This window comes from Cinclus cinclus, chromosome 6, assembly GCF_963662255.1.
Source record: "Cinclus cinclus chromosome 6, bCinCin1.1, whole genome shotgun sequence".
NCBI lineage: Eukaryota > Metazoa > Chordata > Aves > Passeriformes > Cinclidae > Cinclus > Cinclus cinclus.
The window spans coordinates 28,948,274-28,967,251 of record NC_085051.1 but is presented as its reverse complement, the minus strand read 5'-3'; the positions used below and the strand labels follow the sequence as shown (position 1 = coordinate 28,967,251).

The 18,978-nt window shown below is 45.1% G+C and overlaps 1 protein-coding gene across 1 annotated transcript in view; it reads left to right on the top strand.

The window, feature by feature from the left end:
• SUSD6 (sushi domain containing 6) overlaps positions 1–18,973 on the top strand; it is a 51,720-nt gene extending 32,747 nt beyond the window's left edge. The window contains exons 3-6 of the mRNA XM_062495756.1: positions 3,884–4,081; positions 7,002–7,140; positions 8,284–8,705; positions 9,728–18,973. Of these exons, the coding sequence (XP_062351740.1) occupies positions 3,884–4,081; positions 7,002–7,140; positions 8,284–8,705; positions 9,728–9,753 (785 nt within the window). The 3' untranslated portion in view covers positions 9,754–18,973. The remainder of the gene's footprint in view (positions 1–3,883; positions 4,082–7,001; positions 7,141–8,283; positions 8,706–9,727) is intronic.
• Positions 18,974–18,978: the final 5 nt, after the last annotated feature.

The following is an 18,978-nucleotide window of genomic DNA, read 5'->3' as shown; positions in this document are numbered from 1 at the left end:
TACCTCTGAACAGAGTCCAGTGGTGTTCTAAGTGTTTGAACTTCTATTTCCTTCCTGTTTTCCAGCAGCATATGCTGGCAGAGAACCAGCTCTCCCAGGAGATGTCATAAGCTTCAGTACCTCCTTGAAACAGGGCCTTTGGGAGTATTTGCTCCCTTTGCACAAGGTGGAAAAATGCTTAAAACCTATTTCTGTGCATCCTGAAAGTTTGATGAATCAAGATCCTGGCAATAGTTTTGCAAGCCTAGAATGTCAGTAAGCCCCTAGGAAGTTGGTAACTTCTGTAACTTGTCTCTCTTACTCTTGCCTCCTTGGCATGCATGTTTGTCTTAAGATGTCTCACAAGCCCTGGGGTACTTCCAAAAACACATGTTTTGGAGAGGGAGTTGATGAAATTCCTGCATGTATCTTTCTGTTCCGAGTACTGAACCATCCCAATGCAGCCATGCTCCAGAGTGGTAATAAACAGTTCACACAGGCACTCTGTGTGCAGGCAGAGTGCCTGTGTTCACTTTCTGGCCACTAACCATAGCCAGGAGCAGGCTGCTCTGGGCTTTCATTCTGGCAGCAGTTGGTGCCCAGGTTTTTTTCAGCCCTGAAGTGTCAGTGGTTTATTCTGTGGCCAGCAGTAAATGGGATGCTCTGCCTAGTTCTGTGTTGCTGTGAACATACCAATGCTGCAAACTTCGGGTGTAAGCTTTGCTGCTGGGGACATAAAGGGTTGTGCAGAATCAGACTTGTACTTTTTCTTATATTAGCCCCAGTTTAGAGTGCACATATGGAGGCAATTGAAGAAACCCATTATGGAGCGTGCGAAAGCTGAGGACAGTGAAAGCTTTGGAAACAGGTTGCTGCATTGTTTGTCCCAGGCATTCTGGATGCCTCTGTTATGCTGGTCTGGGCCCTGGCTAGCAGAGGTGCTGCATTCTGTCACACATGCCAAGGAGAGAGAGAGAGAGCTGGTCCTGTAAGGAGTAGAGGTATTTGACTTTCTCAGTTTTTCAGGTACCAGCAGTCCATCATCTTACCCACCCAAGCCTTGCTTTCAGCAATTTTCAGTGTCATCAGCACTGTCTAGTAGTCTTCCCCAAAGCTGTAGGCTCTGAGCGGCTTTGTTCCCTTGGGGCTGCCTTGCAAAGGACAGTCCAGGATCAGCTCAGTCATGTGGAGGGTGTTGATGTTCTGGCTGCTTAATCCAGGATCTTCTTATCTGTTTCCCAGCACACAGGCAGTGTTCTTCCATCAAAGTGAAGGTGACATTTTAAAATACTTATGCACTCCTGGATACTGTGATGACAAATGAAGGTTGAGGGTAGAGGGAAGGGGAGGTGGCTAATTCTGCAATCCCTTCCCTGTGAATAAGACAAGTCAGGCATAACTGCCTGAACACACTTATCAGCTGCTTCTCTCCTTTCCTGTCCAAGTGGTGTGTGGAGGTGAGGAGGAATCCAGTTTGCAGTTGCATAGCTGTGCATCTCCTGAAGGCCTTATTTGAGAAGGCCAAATCAGGGTCCTGATGTGGTGGTGTTTCCAAGCCTTTGAGAGTGTTATTGCAATGTAAAAGGGTGCTTGTTTCTTGTTGGCTGGATGATTTTTGTACTTAACTGAGAAACCTCATCAGTGTGGGTGGCACTTTGTGATAGAAGGGGAGCCAACGGATAGAAGGGAATACAACAGTTTGCTTCTGTGTGCAAAAGGGCTCCTAGTGCAGTGGCCAGGCTGACACATGGACATAGCTCAGGAGAAAAGGGAACCATGGGACTGAGCTCTTTGCTGCAATCAGCAGAAAGATGCTGTTAATGACTCCCAAGCAATTCCAGGTACTTGCTGTGGTATAAAAAGATATAGGGAAGTTGTCCTGTCTGCTTCGGAGTTTTGGCAACTGCTGTGATGACACTGGCTTTTACCCACAGCTCTCCACCAGTGCGAGGAAAGGTATATGTTAAACTGCTAAAAACATGTCTCATGCTCAAATGGTTTTCCAGTATAGCAGAAAAATCTCTCCTGAACCGCAGATGAACCAGGGCATTTGTCTGTGTGCTTGCATGTGAAATGTGCCATTAATCTGTTGCTTTGGCTGATCACAACTGCCCTAAGATGTTGCACGGGCTCATGGTGAATGGAAGTTTAGCCTCACAAGGTGCGTGATTAAAACACTGATTACAAAATTATTGCAGAAAGAAAAGTTAAAAAGCACAGAAGAGGTAACAGTTAAAACTCATGAGGTCCAGGACCATGGCTTCTCTGAAGCTTATTTAGGAATAAATCTCCTCAAGAACAAAGTCCTCTTGAAAAGCTGCTGCTTAGACCCCTGTTAACCATTTCTGAGGAATTAAATTGAATTGCAGTTATAAAGGTGGCAGAGCTCATACCAGAGCATTTTTTGCTTCAGTTAGTACTTCATCTTAGTGTTTATTAACATTTGCAAGCACTACCTGTTCTGTATTCTCACATATGTTTTGGTTCAAGGGTTGTTTGCACTAAGGCAATGTGGTATATTTTTCCACAGTGAATGAATCTCAAGTTTTTTTTCGCTTCTTACATCTTGCTCAAAATCCAATTACTTGAAATTTGCCCACCTGTTTGTTCCACAGTAAATGGGTCGTTTAAGAGGTAGAACATGAGAATGTGTGCTTTGGGGTTTAAGGACAGGCCTGAGTCACCATGCTCTGATAGAACACCCTGGATGGGTTGACTGGTTTTCCATTCTCCAGAACGTCTCAAGAGGAACATATGATGTGTTTTCTTTTATGAAGTCTAGGAAGCTGATGTGAATTTTAAGGGAAAAATCTGTATTTCTCCATCTTTCAACCAGGTAGATACATGTTGTCAGAGGAAGTTGTTGGGGCTGTTCTGCAGGATCATTGTGACCTGGCAGAACACAGGAAGTTCTGAGCAAGACAAATATCCTGTTTTCAGTGCAGTTTCCTCAATTTTGGTTTGTTGTTTTTATTTGAATGGCTATTGAAAATTCTGCAAGAAAAGTTCTGGTATGTGCCAGATACCACATGTGCCTATACACACTAGTCAGGGTAATGGAGGTACAGAAAGGAATGTGAAGCACCATCAACACTCCAGATTTTATATAGGTAAACAGAGGAACTTTTTTGGAAATGTTTTCATAATACACTGAATTCCTTTTTAAAAGTAGACTAGAATATTTGGTCCTAGGAGAAGTTGTCTGGAGATGATCAAGTCCAACAACCTTTGACAGAACACCACCATCTAACTAAACTATAGCACTAAGTGCCATGTCCAGTTGTTTCTTGAACATTCCAGGGATGGTGACTTTGCCATCTCCTGTGCAGTCTGTTCCAACACCTGACCATCCTTTCAGTGAAGTTTGTCCTACTGCAAGAAAGCTCTGTTGCCAATCTTGTTGGTGGCATATCTATGTAAAATAGTCAAAATCTCTGTGCTTTTGCAGGCTTCTAGGATGCCTTATGATGATGGGGCAGGTCTGCACCTTTACACTGTGTACCCATAGTACAGAGGGGTTTTTGCATTCCTCATTCCTTTCAGTAAGTCTCATGCTCTTCCCCTGCCAGACTAATAGGAAAGCCTGGTTGTTAATTTCACCCCAGTCTCTAGTGAAACAGCTGTGGGGAAAAGATGTCAGTAAGGATTTTCTGGGCCTCTCTTACATGGAATCTGTTGTGTCACTGTTCAAAAGTATCAGCAGTTTGATGCCTGCCAGTTGGACTGTACTACTGGGATAACAAGAAGTATTTAACAATCACTGAAACTTCATTGAAGGTGTTCTCTGCCATTGTGTAACAGCCTTTCTTCTCAGTTTTAGTGGAAGTCTGCCTATGTTTCATAGATACTGTGTAATAGGTGTCTTCCTCTGAGATGTCCTTCATGGTACTTTCTTTTTTTCCAGATTGTCCCCAGCCACCACAACCTGAGAATGGAGGCTATAAATGCCACCCTAGCCCCTGCAACAACCCTCTGATTTCAGGCAGTGTCATAGAGTATCTGTGTGTTGAAGGCTACATGCTGAAAGGAGATTATAAATACTTGACCTGCAAGAATGGAGAGTGGAACCCAGCCATGGAAGTCAGCTGCAGGCTCAGCCCTGGTGAGTGTTCCCTGACTCTAGAATTACCTTTGAATTGACTTTTCACATTATCCTTAAACACTTAGTGTGATGCTGAGTAAGTCCATATGGCTGTCTCTCATTGTGCCAGCGATTTCATCCATGTAGCTCACAATGATGACTCTTTCTTAAAAACATCTCTTCAGTAGAAGCCCATCAGATGCAGATTTAGAGTCCCTAACACAAAGAGAAAAGCCATGGAAGGGATTATAAAGTAGGCAACTTGTTACTTGTGTGGAGCCTCTTATCATGAGGCTCTCATCCCAGGAATGCTGGAAGCCCTAACAGTAGCATTTCCCATGCTGTTTGGTTTTCCTTGATGGGTTTGACAGTACATCTCCTTCAGTGAGTCTGTGCACACCTGTGTGTGTGTGTGTGTGTGTGTGTGGAGTCAGTCTTCCTTGCAAACAGGTTCAGTAACTGTTGGTTTCCTGTGTCAAAAAGATTGATGCTGCTGCTTTTCACTGTACTGGCAGAAAGGACATTGCTGACAAGTGATTTCTGCTTCTCTTCAAATCAAAGTGAGCAGCTTTTGTTTTGTCTCTCTCCCAGCTGAACAGGAATTCCTCCATTAAAGCAGTCATCATACAGCTCCTAATTTGCTTACTGCTCTTCTGGCTTTAACAGTGGGTATATCGAATAAAGGGAAACTCCCTCCCCTCTTCTAGGTGGGCTTGTTGACAGAACCTTACTACTCAGTCATCCTGAGCCAGCAGGATGTACACTTTGGAATTAACTCTCAGTACATAAAGCAAAGTGTGGCAGTTTAATTGGAAAGAAACAGAAAAAAAATACATTCATCAAACTCTTTATGGAGCTCACTGCATACCTGTGATCTCTGAACATACTGTCCTTCCCAAAGATACTGTCTTTCAGTGTCTCTGCCACTCCAATAGCCCCTTCCTGTGATTTATAAGGAAGGACCTGGGACTTTATCTGGAAGCAAAAAGATCCTGAAGAGGTTTTTCAAATTCAGCTTAAGCTTCCTTTCCATAGTGATCCCCCTTCCCCTTGCTGCACCCAGGCTGGAGAACAAAGCTGAGCTATTGCACATGGTGTTCCCTGAGTGGCATTCCAGCATGGTGGTGCTTGGTCTAGCTGAAGGATTGTGTTGTGATGAGCAGAAGTCCCTCGGATTTCTTTAGCATCTTGAAGAGTCAGTGGCATTATCAAAAATATGGTGCCTCAAAAGTCTGACCCAATGAAAAAGCTATTTCTTTCACAGCACAAGCTCGGAATCAACTGTTCTGGGTCAGAGATAGCTGACTCTTAACTAATAGGTCTCTTTCAAAAGGCTCAAAGAAGGGAAGGAGGTGGGAGACTCTAGAAAGGCAGTAGGTCTTAAAATGATTGCTAATGGTAAGGTCCTACCTGCTGCATATAGGATAAATTAAGTCCCTAGCAGTTATCATGTGTTTTGTGCAGCTCTGAGCCTCTCAGCCCCACAGCCTTGTGGCACTTTATTGTATGAGTTTGTGACACTTTTTTGTCTTATGAGATGGTAAATGTTCTGGAGTGCACCCTGGGTAGTGAGCAGTTTGACAGCATCATGTACTGATGCTGAAAATGGAGCATCTCTATTTGCCTACCCTTGTTCCTATTAGTGCCCTGAGAAATGCTGAAAGTTAAAATCCTTACTCAATCCTATTTGCCATAGGGAAAAATGTGCTAGTCACTGTTTTTTTTCTTGGGGGGAGGTCAAGCTACTTCTAAAAAATTTCAAACAAGTTCAAAACAACTAAACCAAGTAGGTTTGACCCCAAGAGATGATGCAGAAAATTGGAAGCTAGGTTTCCATCTTAAATGCCTGTTTTGGGTATAGATTTCAGGTTGTAGGCTTAAAAATAATGATACTCCAGCTCTTTTTTTTTTTGTTTACCTGTTGTTCTTCCTCTTATCCGTCATAACACATCTCCTGAATTCCCTCTGCAGTTTTGAGCCCTATGCTCCTGAAAAATGTGTTGAATGTAGAAAGAGGAACTGAGGAATTGCATAAATCAAATGTGCAATTCACAGTAGTATTTCCTGATGGGTAGGTGGGGCTTTTGGGATTTCTACCAAAGACACAAATTAGGGCCAGAAACAACACATGCAGACAATTATTTCCTCTAGGGAGGTGAAAGGACTAGTTTAGCCTTATAGGTATGGTATGCAGTGCTCAGCAATACTACCTCCAAGCCATTGTCTCTTCACTCCCAGTTTATTCCTGCACAGGTCCTTTAAAAGCCAAATTAGTTTCCATAGAGTCACACAGCACAGCTGCAGAAGGGTAGGAAAGAATAATGTGAACAGGGCACATGTATCTAACACTGAAAACTCAGCACCCTGAAAAAAACATCTGCCTTCCTTCTCTGTCCTCTGGCATATGTTTGTGTCAGAGCAAAACTTTATATTTTCTGTGTCTTAATTATAATAAGTACATAATAATACCCGGCCAGTTGACTTCCACCCCTCTTTGCAAGGCTGTTATATTGAGAAAAAAAAAAAAATTGGAATGTTTTCTATTGTTTGGCCTAAAATATAGTGCTTATTGTGGTAGACAATTATTGGCCTTGCTGGTGGCATCATGATATTCGGTAGCTTTTACTCAGGCAGATCTATATATAACATGACCCTTACCACCATCTGTCAGTTCCTATGGCCTGCTTGCACTGTTTTTCTGTTTGCTCTGTGTTTTTTTCCAAAGTACCGTTGTATGTGCTTGGTTTATTTTGGGTTCCCTTTACAGCTGATGGAGAGTCAGCTTGAGCTGCAAACTGAGAGAGGTGCTGTGTCTTGTTTGTATGAGAAACTTGGGCTCCTTACACATGCACTCAGGAGTAAGTCCTGAGGAGCAGAGTGAATGTTTTTCCTTCTCTATGGCAGTTGCTCATTTTACCTTGAGTTCCCCTTGGTTTTGTAGAAAAGGACTCTCCTCCAACAATTGGAGTGCCCACGCTGTCCATAGTAGCCTCCACGGCAAGCTCTGTCGCCCTGATTCTGCTGTTAGTTGTGCTGTTTGTTTTGCTGCAGCCAAAGCTGAAGTCATTCCATCATAGCAGGTAAGTGTAGCTGGGGTTTGGAGGGGCTCAGAGGCACCTGTTTCTTTGCAGTAGAAACCCATTCAAGTAGTTGGGTTATACCTTAGTTTTGGGGCAACTTAGCTCCTCACTTCTCTGTTCCTCTCTTCATTGTCTCAGTGACATCTCTGCCCCATACTACTGATCCAGCCCTTTTCTGAAAAGGTGGTGTGTGAGTCCCACTTACATTCTTATGTGTGTCCCAATGAGTGACTTCCTTGTGCTTTTGCCTTGGCTTTGAATGGAAAAAGTTACCTACTAGCCTGGCTATAGATCAGTTTCCTACCTCTTCTAGCCTTGGATAGCTACTGAAGTCTGTGTCTGGTTGTATATATGTGCATCTTTCCCAGACTGCTGCCTCTTCCTGGGTAGCTGGCATGGCTAGCTTGATGCCCTGTAGACCCCAGATTAGGCAGTACTGCTCTTTAGATAAGTGTGCAGGTCTGCCATCCTCTGCTGTGGGAGGAGAACCCTCCTGGCCTGGGTTTGTGGGTGAGAGGAGACCCAGCCATAACACTGCTGCCAGCTGAGGCAGACACTTCAGCAGTGGGGAGGTTGAGAGGTGGGGCCCTGGAGTCTCCCCTCTTCTGACAAGGCCCAAACTACTAGAAAAGAAAAATTTTCTTTCATGCCTTACAAGGCCAGATGATTCATGCCATGCCAGAGCTGTCTTCCCCATCCTGCCAGAGGTTATCTGGCCAGCAGCAGAACAGACAGTGCTGGGTGTTGTGGAATATAGCAGTGCACCAGGCTGGAATCGACAGCGCTCTTTGCCAAAAGCATGGAGCTGAGTCATGACCTTTGTCAAATTTAGCTATGGAGGTAAGTGGGGGGGAGGAAGCATTGTAACCTTTTCAGCTCTTGCTGCTAAATCCATTGGGTGCCCTGAATTACAGCCCCTGCTCATGTTTAATGGCAGTTTGCAGTAGGGCTCCAAAACTGCACTTGCTTGACCTTGTTAAACCACCATGCAAGCTTCTGTCTTCCCCTGAATGGTGAGAGTTAGAGTTCTGCTATGCAGGTATCTTGGTAAGATATATATGGTAAAATTAATACTCATCTTGATTTATTTTTTCTCTTCTCCCCTCTTTGTTCTTTTTTTTTTTTTTTTTTTTTTTTTTTGAGGCGAGACCAAGGTGTGTCTGGAGATCAGGTCTCTATTATGGTGGATGGTGTCCAAGTAGCCTTGCCATCCTATGAAGAAGCAGTATATGGCAGCACAGGGAATTGCATTCCACCCTCAGACTCCCGAGTGCAGATCGTGCTCTCAGAGGGAGCTGGACAGAATGGACCCGGAGAGATGCAACAGCCGGACCAAGGGGCTCACAATACCTTTGAAAGAGAAGATGAAGCCCCTGGACATTCTGGACTGTGTGAAGCCAGTGGTTCTCAGCGCTCTGAAACTGTTCTTGTGCATCAGGCTGCTACCTCTTCCTGGGTAGCTGGCATGGCTAGCAGTAGACCTGTACACAAAGAGGTCCAAGATTCAGAAAGCAGTGACATTCAGAGCCTTTTATCACTCACTTCCTCTGAGGAATACACAGATGGTAAGTGACTTGTGCAAGGAGTACTAAATGAGACCCTTTTAATGAGAACCTTTTAAGAGTAGGTTCTGCAGTTGACTATCTGGGGTGAAAAATGACAAGCAATGACCCTATGTGTCTGCCACTAGAGCAGCTTTTGAAAAGATCTAGTCTCTGTAGCCTATTTTACATCTTAAACACGTAAGCAGTGTTTAATACCTTCTGAAGAATTCATTGTTCTCAGGCTGGAGCCTAGGGCAGCCTGAGCAAGATGGTCTACTGCTTACTCTTGTTTTAGCAAACGATTTTTAGAGAAATCCAGCCTCCAGCATCATAGTGCAAAAGCAGTAAAAATAACTGTGTTTGTGGAAACTAAGTTGGTGGGAGTGAGAGGACATGCTTGGAATCTAAACTCTTTGTGATGTTTGGGCTGTTTAATTTTTAGACTATTTCAGTAAGCAGCTTTCTGCCACAAAGTGTTCACTGCTGCAGTATTAGCCTGCAAGACCTAAGAGGGATGTGTGTGAACTTACTGTAGAGGGCACAGAGGCAAGTCTGTTGAACAGTCGAAACATCTTTTATTCCTCACTTCTGTACTGTCCTGAAGGAGTGGCTTTGCAATGCCAGAGCTGATATGAAGGTGTAGCTTAAGGTTGCTTCTGCAGGGACTGCTGTGTCTTAAACAAGAAATGTAACTGGATTGTAGATAGCTCAGGGCAGAACTTCCCCTTTCCATGGTATTAAGAAATACGTTGTGTTAGGAGGGTAATGCAGGACCAGGTAGACACCCAGAGTGGTGATGGAATCTCTGTCCTTGGAGTTTTTTGAGGCTGGAGCTGGTGGTGGTCCCAGTCTCAGAGGCAGGTTGGAGCAGAGTCCTCCAGGGCTCCTTTCTGCTGTGATGTGGTGAGAGGGAGACCACTGCATTGTCATGTTATGGAAGTGGGAGCCTCTCTTGCTTACAATAATTTTTATGGTGTATGTTGAACTCTGACTACTTTTGAAGTTTGACTACTTTTTCTTTTTTTCCTCTCCCTGCCATTCAGATATTCCCTTACTGAAGGAAGCATGAGGTCTGCTGTGTTTGTCTAGTCTTCTCCGTCTTGGATTTCTTCCTCCTTCCCTCTCCCTGCCTTTGGGACAGAAGCACTCTGTGCAGTCTTCCCCATCCTCGCAAGCTGTACCCTGGATACCTCCAAGAAGAGATGCCCTCAGCTGAAGATCCAAAGGATGTTGCCAGGTTGCCTCCTGGATGCACCAGTAGAGTTGGTGCAGCGCTGGCTTCCCCATTCCATCAGCATCAGGGGCTCAAGGAACAGAGTGGATTTGAGCTCTCCTCTCCTCTTCCCCAGCCAGATGTTTGACAGCAGTCTCTGAAGAGCTGCTCTTTCTTGTGCCTTTCTCCTCCTCACACTGGCTTGTTGCAGCTTATCAGCCTTTCTAGCCCTTGTGCTGCCCAGAGAGCAGGGGCTAAACCCGCTTGCTCACTGGGTGCAGACACAGTTTAAATATACATACATATATGTTATATAGGCTCTTCTTCCAGCATCCTCTTTGTGATAGTGCAGGACAAAACGTCTCACTGGGACTGAGATTGGGCTTAGGAGGGGTCACAGTTAAGGGGCAGTTTGTGATGTCTAGAGGCGCCTCAGATGAGATGGGCTGTGTGACAGCTGAGCCGTGCAGGAGCTGTTCACTGAGAACTGCTTAAGCACTATAAAGACTGAGAAGTCCAACATGTAGGAATGCCTTCTCTCCCATCTCTGCAGGAGTCCATTCCTGAAAATCACTTTTGTCTCCTCCTTCTTCCTCTACCAGTGCAGCCCACTGGAAGATGTTCAGGTGTTTGAAAATACCAAGACAAAAAAATGCCTGTAGATAGTGAATTCCTAGTGCCATTGGTGCAATCCCAAATTCCTTTTCCAGACACAGTAGGTACTTGAATCCTGGGTAGCTGCCATCTCATAGGCTGGTGTGTCTTCCTAGCTTCATACAGCAAAGGGTCTGCTGTTTTAACCTGGTGGGTTCCAGTGGGTCCATAGAGAAGGGCTCCTCCCTTGTGGCTAGGGATAGGCAGCATTTGTAAAGGTTCTAAACACAGTGCCAGCCTATTGCTGTGAGGGAAAGGTGAGTACACTGACAGCAGTGCTAGAGGACACCACAGCTCAGTCCTGAAGTTTTGAGGATTGTTTCAAGTTCTGGTAGTAGGGAAGAGAAAGCTCAGAAATGTGTACCTCTGCCTGCCACAGTTACCTACAGCAGGTCGGACTGTCTGTGTTGGGACTCTGTAACTGCAGAAAGCCACATTTGTCTGGGATAGCTGGTCCAGTCCAAGTGCTGTGGTGGTTGTGAGGTTCCTCACTGAAGTCTGGACACTGTTCCATGGGATTGGTTTCAGCAAGAAGAGTTGGCTTCTTAGCTGCATGTAACTTGTCATAACTGTCTTGAAGTAACCAGGGAAGTGTTTGCCCTGTGAGAAGCTGCTACATTTTTGAGTTGAAGGAGCAAAATGTCATGGCCTTACACATCATGTGGTAATGTACAGGTAAACAGGGATGCTGTCTTTGCTGCTTTGCTTTTGGTTTACAATACTCACCATCCTCATCCTTATTGCTATAGTAAAACAACATTACAGCGCTTGACAAAAATTATACAACATCTTTACCTATAAAATAACTGTGGCTTAGTTCCAGTTCTTTGAAATGGGGATTGGCCATAGTGTCCAGCTGTGTATTTGCTGTTCCTTTTCCTGAATAGCTGTTAAATCCCAGGACACACGAAGCAGTGTGTTCCTGTAGATGGAAGAATCCCCCCTTTCCTTGTTAAAGAGGGGTGTTAATTTAAAATTACAGTGTTTTAAACATCCTTCCCTGTTGCTCACGTTACCTTGCATTAACACAAGAATTTGATATATCCCATTGGGGTGGTTTAGGTATTTTTTGTTCAGTTAGGATGGTGAAAATCCTGTGTCATTTTACAGTGGGCTGTGGTGTCTCAGCTTCAAGTGTTGTAGAGGACAAATGTTGTTTACACATCTTCCATTGGAATTTTTAAAAATAAGCACGGGGACAATTGTATTTAGCTCTTTGATTGTTGGAAATGGTCTAAGCTTGAGTAAATTCTCCATATTGGTTTATTGGAGGAGTTGAGCAAGTTTAGTGGTAAGGGAGTGTGGAGGAAAAGTCTGAGTGACTTCCCTGCTGCCTAACCAGCTTGGAGCAGGAGTTGCTTTTTGTGCATTTAAGGTCCTGTCTGCTCAAACTAACACTCGGCAATTCAAGGTATAGAAGTTGGGAATGTGTTGCCTTCCTGAAAGGGACAGTGCTGGTGCCAGGTTGGTGGGAGAAGCTGGAAGCTGATCCCAAGACCGGACCTTGCTCTGAACAAGTACCTGTACCATCAGCAGAAAACACATCCTCTGTGGCCTGGCCTCCTCTCTGCTGCTATAAAACAAGCCACTGCCAGCTTGGGAGAGAAATTTCAGTTTGGGTGGGGAAGGAAAGGAAGCAAGCTTTTCAAAAAGGGAGAAATTTAATTCTTTAATTTCACAGAATCACACAGAATTAACTAAGTTTGAAAAAACCTTTAAGACCATCAAGTCCAACCTATGGCCGAACTCCATTTTGTTAACTAGACCATGGCACTGAGTGCCACTTCCAGGGATAGTGACTCTACCACCTCCCTGGGCAACCCATTCCAATGCCCAGTTACCCTTTATGTGAAGAATTTCTTCCTAATGTCCAACTTAAACTTCCTGATGTTGCTGGTTACCTGGGATCAGAGACTGACCCCCACCTGGCTACACCCTCCTTTCAGGGAGTTGTGGAGAGTGATAAGGTTTCCCCTGAACCTCCTCTTTTCCTGGCTGAATAACCCCAGCTCCTTCAGCCTCCGCATACCATTTGTGCTCCAGACCTTTCACCAGCCTTGTTGCCCTTGTCTGGATGCATTTGAGCATCTCAATGTCCCTCCTAAACTGGGGGTTCCAAAACAGGACACAGCACTCAAGGTGGGGCCTCACCAGTGCCAAGTACAGGGGGACAATCACTGCCTTGGTCCTGCTGGTCATACTGCTCCTGGTACAGGCCAGGATGCCATTGACCTTCTTGGCCACCTGGGCACACTGCTGGCTACATGTTCAGTCTACCATCAGTCACTAAACCCAGGTCCTTTTCTGCCTGGCTGCTGTCCAGCAACTATTCCCCCAGCCTGTAGCACTGCAGGGGGGGATTGTGGCCAAAGTGCAGGACCTGGCACTTGGTTTTGTTAAACCTTGTATCATTGGATTCTATAAAAAATGTTGGAAACGGCTTTACTAACAAGTGGGGGAAATGCGGAGGTGGAGGAGGGAAATATGCAAGTGTAGCTGTTGTGATCAAACATAAACAGGCAGCTTCTGTTGGCTTGTTGAGAGTAAGCCAGCAGCTTCCAGACCAGTCTCTGGTAATCCCACCTGATGATTCCAGATTCTGTTGAAGAGCTCTATTCCCTGCAGCAAATCTTGTGGGAACAGGTCCCAAGGATCTTTGTGAGCCAGAATCTGGAACGCAGTTTGGAGGCATCACACTGCTCATCTACATCCTCAGCTTTAGTTTTCATACAAAATGAGGTAAAACAACAGGGGAGGAACCCAAAAGATGTCTGACAACTTTTTCAAGGGGGACGGAGAGCAAGGCCTCACTTTGCTGGTTATCAAATGATTATTATTCATTTGTGTTTGTTTTAATTCTGTAGAGGCTGAAGGACTGAGAAGTCTTTGGGTAGAGATACAGGCAAACCTGCTTTGCTCAGCCTTATCTTTACTTATGGGAGCAAAGCCTGAAGCCTAAAGATCACTCAGATGTGAGCTGCGTTCTGCCTCAGGAGTGTTCATTACCTCTGAGCTGAGAGTGTTATCACTGCATTTTGCCATAGGTAGATGCAGCCTGGATCTCAGTGTTGTGGATGGGAAGCACAGAGGCTCAGCCTTGCAATATGTAATACAGTAAATGGGTTTTTTCCCTTTTTTTTGCCCCTGATGGGGCCACAGTCTCCATACCTTTTCTCCCCTGCCTATGTCTGGCAAAAGATTTGAAGGGCAGGTATTCTTTCTTATTTAACACTCTCAACATAATCATCTTATGCTCTGTCATACATGCTGGATTCTGTGAGATTCAAAAACATTAAAATTATTTAATTATATGGAGAAAAATAAAAATAGCACTTATTTAAAAGCTTTCCATTCTTCTTGGAATCTGATAGTTGGGGGAAAAAGGGCATTTCAGAAATTCAGGATATTATGTGCAATAGAAAAGCTTTGTTGCTCCTTTCCGGTTCTATAGTTAAAAAAAAATGCAACTTATTGCAGTGTTTACAGTCCAAGCACTGTAGAACTGGACCAGCCTGAGAGAACCAGGACATGAAGTTGGCAGTGACCCATGGGGAAGCAGGCCAGTCTCTCATCAGGGTCTGCATCGTGAAGCTCACCTCAAACGATGAGCCAGCTTGGACTGTTGTCAAAGTCTCCTGTGGCCTTGAAAGGTGTCAGCAGCACTGCTGAGAGAAGGGTTTGTGTGTTCCAGTTTAAATTGCTTGTCTCCCCATCATTAACGGCAGAAGATGTAAAAATTAAGTCAGGAGAGATGTGCTGAAGCATGTGAGTCTCTGGAGTTGTTGCCGAGTTAAAACATCACGAGTTTGGGAGGGAGAAGAGCTTTATGCATTTTTATCCTTAACCACCAGTGAAGTTGCTGAGTAGCAGAATGTGTACTCAGCAAGCAGAGTGGTTTTTACCCCTTGGACATCTCTGCTGAGGTTTCTCTTTGGCCTTTCAGCTTTGGTGTGTTGAATTGTTCACTGCATCTGCAATCTTAATTTGGCCTTTCAGTGTGTGGAGAACTCAGGTATGTTAGGAAGAAATCTGTTCCACATGCTTTGGGAAGAAACGTCCTAAGATGCTCCCAGAGGTGGATGACTTGGGTCAATACTGAAGAGTGGGGCTAAGAGAACAACTGGCTCAGCCATTGAAAATAATCTTGGATGGTTAAGTTGTTTGCAGTACAGAAAAAGGAACACAAGGAGTTGTCTAAGGAAGAGCTGAAAACAGAGGTTTACTGCAGGCTAATGAGCTAATGCAATCATGACTAGGTTGTAAGGAAGCTTGTGCTTTGTTAGATGATTTAGCATACACCAGCAGGCTTGCTGTATAAAAAAAAAATGTACAACTGGTTGGACATACTGAGCTGTCCTTACTGACCTTTTTAGAACATACTTGCAAAAAATGTGGTTTTACTGTTCTGACAGCAGTTTAAATGAAAAATCTGCCTTGTTACTCTATCCAGATAACTATTTAAATAAATTTCACTTTGGTTTTTTGTATATAAATGCAATAAATCCCATTCATTTTGCACATCCTGCCTCACCCCATCACCCTTCAGTCCTTACCAGGGCACAGCAGATTGAATTTGCTCTATGTGAAAACCTTATCTTGCAGAACTTCATTAGAAAGCAGTTTTTCTCTGCTATAGGCTTTGAAAGTGCAAAGAGGTTTCCTAGAGCATGCTTCATTTTAAGTTGTATTTTTATATAAGAAGTAAGCCTTTTTCCAGTCCTAGCACACCAGGACAGACCACACCATTTCCCACATTTCAGGGCCGTGTGTTCAGCACTGCTTTCAAACTCAGCCCTCTGCAGGTGATGTTCAGATCTGTGTACCCACCAGAACATGCTGTATTGATGCTCTGCATATGCTTTCCATAAGCTATGCTTTTGCTTCTGTCCTTAAGTGAGAACAGACGGAAGCAACTGAGTTGTGCTGGAAAATGTTTTAGCTCAGATTCTCAAAGTTGCTTCCTTCCAAAAGAAAACAAAGTGAAGTTGTCTGTGAAGCAGAAGTCCTATGATGTGGTGGGTAGACTGCTGGTAGTTGTTGATAAAAGTGCAAGGGGAGCTTGATTGCCTTTCTGCATTAATCTTTTCTTTCCTGTATGTGTTTTCTTTTTATCTGAATTGCACCACTATGGAATTATTTGCAGAATGGTACTCCATATATAGGTGGGATTTAAAACGTAACTGATACTGTGCAGGATGTCACTCAATTGGTTTTATTTTGCTTTATTTTATATGTATTTTCTGGTATCCTGTACATTGCAGTGGGTGTGAAGATAGTATTTTAATATTTGTACAAAGTTTAATTTAATTGTTCTATGTATATAACTGCATTTCTAAATTAAAAAAATTCTTTTGAAGTGAAGCTATGATTTCCTGTGTTTATTTTTTTTCTGGGAGGTTTATATTTGTTTTGGTTTGGTTTTTTTTTTTTTGTTTTGTTTGTTTTGTTTTTTTTAACGGCTTAGACCTTGTGGCCTGGAAACCTAGCGGATCATTAATGAATATGTTGCAGTTGTGAAAACCAGGATGAAGCTAAGCCTAGGGAAGCTCAAATGGCTTGGGGAAGAGACGTTCAGAGTTGGTGCAGCCCTAGAAGGATCATGTTTCCAAGTTCAGAAGCAAAGGCTGCCCTCCGTGTGCTTGCATAGAATTCCTTGAGGAATGAGGCCAGGCTGGGCAGGGGGAAAAGGTTTAAAGAGACCATGTGTGGTATGAGTGGGTTTCAGGGAGGAAGACAGGGTAAATAATAAATGGCTCATTACTCTGAGTCTGTGTAAGAACAGTATGTATAGAAAGAGAGTGTGCTATTTTTAGAGAGGAGCTAGCTTTCACTGGTGAAATGATAATCCCAGGTGGGTAGCAGGATAGTACAGGAGACATTAGAGAGATCTACAGATAGGTGGGTTAGTGCATCTGTGAGTGCAGAGGGGAGGCTGGGGCAGGCTCTGCTCTTCCCTCTTCCATAGTTGTGCTGCATTGGGAGGGTGGGAGAAGCAGAAGCTGCAGAGGAGCAGACAACCATTGTTCTTTCAGTGTGATGTACAGTCCATTACTATTTTTAATGTTCATTTTGCTTCAAAAACTAAGGTAACTGCCTTTTCAGGCAAGTGTACTAATGAACGTTCCTTTCTTTTAACAGAATCTATCAGTAATGTAATAGGGAAGGGAAGGAGGTAGGAGGTCCTTTTGTCCAGCTTGTTCAAAACAGTCCTCAAAGATATTAAGATTTTTGTGTAATTATAGACATGACTTTTATTCTTTGGGAAAGAACAGCCAGGTTAAAGAGAAGGGAAGGGGTGACGTCTGCCTTCCTCCTATTTCCATTTGTTCCAAAAATTATTCCCACACAGCAAGCAGATTTTACTGTAATTTTACTACTGTGAAACTGGAGCTCCCTGGCCAGTGCATACCTTCCCGTACCAGACAGTTGGCACGTGGGAGTCACTGGCCTCCAGGATTTGTTTTCAATTATTGTTTTTCACTGGGCGATGGTCTCCTGCCACAGCAATTCTGGCAGCCAGGAATGTGCCCTTCTTGACACATTGGAAATGATTTGTTACCTCTGGTTTGTACCAGCAATGAGAAATGACTGTAGGAGGCAAGCCTGAGGGAAGGCAGCCTGAGGTGGGTGGTTTGGGCAATCTAACTTGGGAGCTGGCCCTTTGGTGGAGGAGCAAAAAGGCCAGGGCACACAGGAACATCTCTGCTTCCAGAAAAGGAGCCTCGCCACAAAGACCGACCCGGTCACAAAGCCTGAGAAAGTCGCTCAGGAAAGGGGATAGATGGGCTACTGCCCTCGCAGGCGTCCTGCCAGCCGGCGCACTGCACTGCTGGGCTCGCAGACGGGATGTTCCGTACACGTGGATTGTCCGGGCACACAGAACGTGAGCGCACAGCCCCGCAGCAGCCGCGTGCCGTGACCCCGCACCGGACGGAGCGCCTCGGTCCCGGCTCTTCGCGGAGCGCCGCAGCGCCACCGTCGCAGAGCTTTGCCCTCAGGTACTGTAGCCCTGCCCCGGCTGGGGCACTCCCCTGCGCTAAGAGCTCCCCCAGCCGCTGGCTCATTTTTAAGAGTGTCGTGAAAATGCGGATTCCCCCTCCCGAAAGCAGAATGCCAGCAGGCTACGTGTCAACCCGTGCTTCACAAAGCGTTAGCACACTCCTCACCTGCCAGGGCCATGCAGAGAACCCCCTCACCGTTCTGTCACCGGAGAGAGAGCAGAGGCTGGCCAGGACACACTGCCAGACCCCATTCCTTATCGGTTGTGGTGCTTGGCAAAACTGAATGGTCTCCCTTGGCGCTAAGCTGGGGTGCAGGGGGAGGGATGGGAAAGCCCACACAATGGACTTCCCAATTCTCTCTGTTCCCTTTTGCAGGACAATTATGTTTATCAGCAAATTCTTCACCTTAACCTTCTGTGAGACACACCAGAGCTGAGCAGCCCTGAGGGTATCTTGGCATAAGGCAATTGTTCTTTGACAGCTCCTTGTCATGTGGCCCATGCTAAGTCCATGGTGCGTCTGTGTGACATCGCTCAGGTTTTCATGTTACATCAAAACCAGGAAGAAACAGAGGAAAGAACAGAATCTGAGGCAAGAGGGCACGGACCAGCTCCAGTATTCAAGGCACAAACACCCTTGGCTTCTGGTCTGGACATGTCCCTCTGATCTGGCAGCTCTTTTAGTGGTTGGTATTTGAGATGACACAGTTTAACATCTCTGTGTGGCATGCAGAGTTTATCTTCCAGGGCCATGTATGCCAATGAGGCTGAGGAACCCACTTCATGGGACAGACATGCTCTCCCTTCTTCCCACATGTGCCAAACCACAGCAGCCAAGCATCTCTGGGCGCAGAGCTGATGCTCTCAGGGAAGGAGCGGGAAGCTGTTGTGGGCTGGAGCATTCTCTGGATACCAGAGAGCACCGGGGAGACCTGTCCCATTCATGGGGTTCAGTGCCAGTGGAGATGAGAGGACAGGAGGGAGAGCTGGCAGTGGTAGTGCACAACCTTCCTGACAGCTCAGTGGCAGCTGGGGGTGCTGTTGGCTGGACTGGCAGAGCTGCCAGCTGCTTTGCTGGATTTGCTTCTGCCCTGCCTCTGCCCATCAGGCAGATCCTACACTAAAAAGGGCTAACATGTTACCCATAATTAGAAGGTATATAATGCTAATCTTTAAACCCACATTTAAAGTCTCTTCATGTTGAGAAGATCAGGAGCCAGATTTGGGAGTAGCAGAGTTTCCCTAGGGAGCCAGCTCCTGGATGGGAGCCAGAAGTGGAAGTCTGCTACCCAAGGGTGCAGATATGCTGGGTTTTCCATTTGGTGCTCTTCTCCCTGGGTGCTGCAGGGCAGTATAGGGCTTGCTGTGGGTGACAGGACTCCAAACTTGCACAAACAACTTTGCTCCATTTCCATGAGCCGCCTGCA